Source organism: Chiloscyllium plagiosum, chromosome 24 (genome assembly GCF_004010195.1).
Source record: "Chiloscyllium plagiosum isolate BGI_BamShark_2017 chromosome 24, ASM401019v2, whole genome shotgun sequence".
NCBI classification, from domain to species: domain Eukaryota; kingdom Metazoa; phylum Chordata; class Chondrichthyes; order Orectolobiformes; family Hemiscylliidae; genus Chiloscyllium; species Chiloscyllium plagiosum.
Window position 1 is genome coordinate 1,705,475 of NC_057733.1, and position 6,906 is coordinate 1,712,380.

The 6,906-nt window shown below is 42.9% G+C and overlaps 1 protein-coding gene across 1 annotated transcript in view; it reads left to right on the forward strand.

Moving 5' to 3' along the window:
* Window positions 1–6,906, forward strand: part of LOC122562332 (unconventional myosin-XV-like) — a 447,653-nt gene that overhangs the window by 97,950 nt on the left and 342,797 nt on the right. Inside the window, exon 12 of the mRNA XM_043715207.1 lies at window positions 4,812–4,907. Coding sequence (XP_043571142.1) covers window positions 4,812–4,907 — 96 coding nt within the window. The remainder of the gene's footprint in view (window positions 1–4,811; window positions 4,908–6,906) is intronic.

The window sequence follows — 6,906 nt, forward strand, 5'->3', positions numbered from 1 at the left end:
GTCCCACACCCCCACCTTACTAGTTTAAATCCTCCCGAGCAGCTCTAGCAAATCTCCCTGCCAGTATATTAGTCCCCTTCCAATTTAGGTGTAATCCATCCTTCTTGTACAGGTCACTTCTACCGCAAAAAAGATTCCAATGATCCAAAAATGTGAATCCTTCTCCCATACACCAGCTCCTCAGCCATGCATTCATCTGCTCCATCCTCCTATTCCTGTCCTCACTAGCTTGTAGCACCAGGAGTAATCCAGATATCACCACTCTCGAGGACCTCCTTTTTAAATTCATGCCTAACTATGTAATCTCCCTTCAGAATCTCAACCTTTTCCCTTCCTATGTCGTTGGTTCCAATGTGGACAATGACCTCTTGCTGGCCCCTCTCCCCAGTGAGAACATTCTGCACCCTTTTTGAGACATCCTTGATCCTGGCACCAGGGAAGCAACACACCATTCTGCTTTTTCTCTGCTGGCCACAGAAACATCTGTCTGTACCTCAGACTAGAGAATCCCCTAACATAATTGATCTCTTGGAACCTGACGTACCCCTCGTTGCATTAGAGCCAGTCTCAACTTGGCTGTTCATGCTACATTCCCCTGAGAATCCATCACCTCCTACATTTTCCAGAACAGCATACCTGTTTGAAATGGGTATATCCACAAAAGACTCCTGCACCAGCTGCCTACCTCTCTTACCTTTCCTGGAGTTAACCCATCTATGTGACTGTATCTGAGACTTTCCCCCTTCCTATAACTGCTATCCATCACCTACTGTTGCTGTTGCAAATTCCTCATTGCTTCTAACTGTCTCTCCAACCAATCAATTCGATCTTATAAAATTCACGGCCAACAGCATTTATGGCAGATATAATCTGCAGTAACCCGTAATCTCTCTTTAAAGTCCCACATCTGACAAGAAGCGCATATCAGTGTTGAAACTTTATTGCTGGAACAGCACAGCAGGTCAGGCAGCATCCAGGGAACAGGTGATTCGACAGGTGAAGAAGGGCCTGTGCCCGAAACGTCGAATCTCCTGTTCCCTGGATGCTGCCTGACCTGCTGTGCTGTTCCAGCAATAAAGTTTCAACTTTGATCTCCAGCATCTGCAGACCTCACTTTCTCCAAGAAGCGCATATCACTCTACTAAAGGCCATTTTTGCTCCTTCACACTCTACGGACCCAGAAATTAACACTGTCTTATTCCTCTACAAACACTGCCCCAGGTTAAATTAATAGTTATGACTTATATTTTAAATTTAATCAAGAAACATGTCTCCAAAAACATATAATCAAGAAAGAACCCACTCTACTCACTACTGCAGATTCTCTGTAGGCCACACTTAAAACGATCACCTTATCTGATTCTGTACTGTGAACTTCACCCAACAGTTCCTCTAAAATCAGTTGTGAATTTCACTGTTTGTTAATTTTCCCAGATGCACTCCGATGTCCAACGATACATGAATTCAAACAGCAAAGGCAGTAACAGTGCAGGTTCGGCTCCACTGAAAAATGTCCCAGCCTAGCCAGTCTCTCCTTATAACTCAAACCTTCCATTCCTGGCAATATCCTGGTAAATCTTTTCTGAACCCTCTCCAGCTCGATAATATCCACAACAACAATATCCATTCGAAAGCAGGGCAACCTGAACTGGACACAGTACTACAAAAGAGGCCTCACCACATCCTATACAACCTCAACCTAACATCCGAATTTCTATATTCAAAGGTCTCAGCAATGAATGCAAGCATGCTAAATATCTTGTTAAGCACCCTATCTCTATGTGATGCATACTTCAAATAATTTTATACCTGACCCCTGAGGTCTCTGTTCTACAACATTGCCCAAGGCCCTACTTTTAATTGTAAATGTCCTGCCCTTGTTTGTTTTACTAAAATACAAAACTTCGCATTTATTCAAATTTAACTCCATCTATCATTCTTCAGCCCACTGACCCAATTGTTGAAGATCTTCTTGTAATCTTAGATAACCTTCTTCACTGTCCACTATGCCACCAATTTTGGTGTCATCCACAAATTTACTATCCATGCCTACTATATTCTCATCTAAATCATTTATATAAATGACAAACAAAGTGGATCCAGCACTGATGCCTGCAGAACACCACTGGTCACAGGCTTCCAGTCCGAAAAACAATCCTCCATCGCCACCCTTCATCTTGCACCTTCAAGGCAATTTTGTATCCAATTGGCTATCTCCCCGTGGATTCCATGTGATCTAAGTTTACTAATTAGCCTACCATGCAGAACCTTGCCACAAATCCAAGTAAACAATGTCTACCACTCCGCCTTCATCAATCTTCTTCAATATTTCCTGAAAAAACTAAATCAAGTTTATGAGAAACAATTTCGGTCACACAAGACCATGCTGACTGTCCGTAATCAAAAATCCTTACCCCTCCAAATGCATATAAATCCTTTCTGTCAGAATCGCTTCCAACAACTTACCCACCACCGAAGTCAGCATTACAGATCTGTAATTCCCAGATTTCTCCTTACATCCCTTCTTAAATAAAGACAGAAGCTTAGCCACTCTTTTGTTATCCGGCACCTCACCAGTATTTATAGGTGACACAAATATTTTTGCAAGGGACCTCATAATTTCCTCACTAATGTCCCACAATAGTAATCACGAGATAAGGTGTGAGGACACACTAGATGCTGCTAGACCTGCTGAGTTTCTCCAGCAACTCTTTGTTTCAGATCATCAGCATTTTTCTAAGTCAAAGAACAGCATTGTTTACTCCTGCTCCTATTTTCTACATTTCTGTGCTATTCCTAGCTCTGTTATCTTGTATATTAAAACTCTAAATGAGTTTTCTTTATTTAGTCATATGACATTTTCAAAAATTCGGTCACAAATCATTGGTGGCTTCACTGATAGGTGTACATGATTAACATTGGGTGATGGAAAGGATTATAAGTCATTTGGAAAATCCATGATAAATGGATCATGGTTAACCTGGCGTAACCTACCTCATACCTGCCAACAGCACTTTGAACAGACCTGCAGCTTAAGCAGAGAGGATGTGCGTTTCTTCTGTTTGCAAGAAGATTAGCTGCTTTAATAGGTTCTTCTACCACTAGGAGCTGGGTTCCAACATCCAACAATATCTAGAATGAAGGCCCTTCTCTATTTTCTTGCTTCTAAGCAAAGTAAATTTGGAACAGGAGCAAATTACTGCAGATGCTGGAATCTGAGCTGAAAACAACAAATGCTGGAGATCACAATGGGTCCGGCAGTATCCATGGAGAGAAAGCAAGCTCATGATTCGAGTCATGTTTTTCACATTGGTGAAACCGAGCAGAGACTACGGTAACGGATGAATGGACACCGTGCAACAATCAATAGACAGAAGTGTCTCTCCCAGTTGGATAACGCTTCCACGGTCCATGACATTCGACTTCGGATCTTCGGGTGACCATCTTCCATGATGAGCTTTGGGACAGGCGCCAACGAAAAGTGGCCGAGCAAAGGTCGATAGCTAAGTTCGGTACCTGTAGGGATGGCCTCAACCAGAAGCATGGGTTCATGTCACACGACAGGTGACCAGCATTGCACTATACACACACACAGACACTCCTACACACACACATATACATTTATGGAGTGAATTTGTACTTGCAGAGTTACCTTGTACTTTGCTCAAAAACTGCACGAATCCATGTGAGACTCTGTTAATTCATTTTTTTGATTCGAATCAGTCTAACATTATGGCACAGACAGCAGCACACAGGGGGCAAACACCTTCAACACATTATCTGGGCTGACACCAATTGTTACAGTAACCTGAGAATGTAACTTTTAAAAACTGTTTTGTGATTTACATGTGAAAGAAGTGAAACTAACATGGTCATTCTAACAGATGAGAGACTTAACAAACAATCTAGGTATTTTTCAATGTATAATTTTAGTTACATCACACTGTAAACTTTTGCTATAAATTCTGTTTTACAATAGTGTACTCCATATACACCTGATGAAGGAGCGGCACTCTGAAAGCTAGTGCTTCCAATTAAACCTGTTGGATTATAATCGAGTGATTGTGTGATTTTTAACTTTGAGACTAGATCACTTTTCATCAGAACTGATGTGAAATGTGGAGGGGACAGCATTTCTGCAGTAATTGGGTGGGGGGGGTGGTGAAGTGTTGGGGGAGAAAGGCTGTTGATAGTTCAGATTATGTGATTGGAATGTGTGAATGGCAGAACAATGATGTGTCTCCTGCCAGACTTGAAAGAACATACAGTCCCACTAGGATTTGGGGAAGGAGAGAGAGGACATGGTGACAGAGAATGTAACAAGTAAAGCAAAAAGAAAGGGAAGGAATGGGAGTCATTAGGCAACGTGCTTGCGCACAGACTAGAGGTGTTGCCTACACTACATTGGAGAAACCAAACACAGACGGAGTGACCACTTTGCATAACACCTCCAGTCTGTGCACAAGCATGACGCTGACCTTTCTGTAGCCAGTCATTTTAACACAGCATCCTGCTCGCATGCCCACTTATCAGTCCTCAGCATTCTGCAGTACACCAGTGAACCACAGCAAACTGGAAGAACATCTCATCTTCAGACGAGGCACTTCACAGCCTTCTGGACTTAATATTGAGTTCAGCATCTTCAAATTGTGAACCAACTGCCATCCCTTTCCTTTGGAACACTCTGCCCATGAGTAGATAACCACTGTTAAACCTCCCAATATTTCATGTTAATAATTTTTTGGGGAATTTTATTGGAGTTTTTGCTGACTTATTATAATAGGGTTATTTTCCTGTGTGTTTGTCCTCAGGATCTGGGCGTGAACAGTTTTGAGCAACTTTGCATTAACTATGCCAATGAACAGCTGCAGCATTTCTTCAGCCAGGCTGTGCTCACACAAGAACAGGTAAATGACATTGGAGGAGAAAGTGAGGTCTGCAGATGCTGGAGATCAAAGTTGAAACTTTATTGCTGGAACAGCACAGCAGGTCAGGCAGCATCCAGGGAACAGGAGATTCGACGTTTCGGGCACAGGCCCTTCTTCCTGAAGAAGGGCCTGTGCCCGAAACGTCGAATCTCCTGTTCCCTGGATGCTGCCTGACCTGCTGTGCTGTTCCAGCAATAAAGTTTCAACCTAAATGACATTGGACCAAATGATGAGGGGGTTATTTTAATGGAAAGATGAAAACAGGTATTAATTATATTCTGTGCTGAAGAGAAATGCCTGGTTGAGAGTGCTGATTTAATAGGATGTACATGTGCAAATTAATGATTAATGCGATTCCAACATGTCTGGGGATGCTGACATTGACAAATGTGGCTTTCATATTCATAGATTCCATACAATTTCCCCAAAGCTGTATACAGAACCCACGTGTGCGCACACACACACACACACACTCACTGCTTATGAGGGTGTGGATAGCATTGACCAGGAGAGAAGCAATGTGGAAGGATAGCTCAGGTACCACAGGCCCTGATAGGGGAGATCCGGAGGTAGAACAATGTCCTGGAGATGTCCATAGGGTGGGAGAAGACCACCGAATGTGGATTGGAAGAGAAGCCCAGCAGGTGACAGTCTGGAGGCCTGCCTCCTATTCCCATGCTGCAAGAAGTTATAATAGGAGGTATCATGGACAGTGAGGAAGGTTATCGGAATTGCAGCAGGACTTTAATCAGCTGGGGATGTGGTCAAGAAATGGCAAATGGAGTTTAATATAGATAAGTGTGAGGTCTTGAATTTTGGAAAGTCAAGTCAAGGTAGGAGTTTCATTGTGAATTGTAGGGCCTTAAGGAGAGCAGTGGAACAGAGGCACCTTGGGAGTTCAGGTTCACAGTTCTCTGAAAGTGGAGTCACAGGTAGACAGAGCAGTGAAGAAGGTATTTGGCACACTGGTCTTCATCAGTCAGGGCATTGAGTATTGAAGTTGGGAAGTTATGTTGCAAATGTACAAGATGTTGCTGAGGTCGCACTTGGAGTATTGTATTCAGTTTTGGTCACCTTGCTAGAGGAAGGATGTTATTAAACTGGAAAGAGTGCAGAAGAAATTTACAGGGATGTTGCCGGGATTCAACAGTCTGAGTTATAGGGAGAGGTTGGACAAGCCAGGACTTTTTACTTTAGAGCGACGGAGACTGAGGGGGGATATTAAAGAAGTGTATAAGAAAATGAGAGGTATGGATAAGTTGAGTGCACTCAGTCTTTTCCCCATGGTTGGGAAATCAAGGACTAGAGAGCATCAGTTTAAGGTGAGAGGGGAAAGAATAAAAGGGAACCTGAGGAGCAACAGATGGTGGTATGCATGTGGAATGAGCTGCCAGTGGCAGTGATTGAGGTGGATACATAAAAAAACATTTAGAAGGCATTTGGACAAATACATAAATTGGAAAGGTTTACAAGGATATGGGCCAAGTGCAGGGAAGTGGGATTAGCTGAGATGAAGATTTTGGTTGGCACGGACCAGTTTGGGTCAAAGGGCCTGCCTCCATGCTGTGGGACTCTATGCCTCAAAGTCACATATGATATGATATGCAGTTTGATGACATGAGTGTTCAAGGTAAGATCTCATCTTACAAACGCACAATTCAATGACTGTAGGAACATGACTCTCACAACCTTAAAACATTGCATTCACCATCGAAATCCACCATCATGCTTGACTAATCTTCTGAAATTTTTTGAGGATGTAACTCTGAAGATGGACAAGGGAGATCCAGTGGATGTAGTACACCTGGACGTTCAGAAAGCCTTTGATAAAGTCCCACATAGGAGGTTAGTGAGCAAAATTAGGGCGCATGGTATTGGGGGCAAAATACTGACTTGGATTGAAAATTGGTTGGCTGACAGGAAACAAAGAGTAGTGATAAACAGCTCCCTTTCGGAATGGCAGGCGGTGACCAGTGGG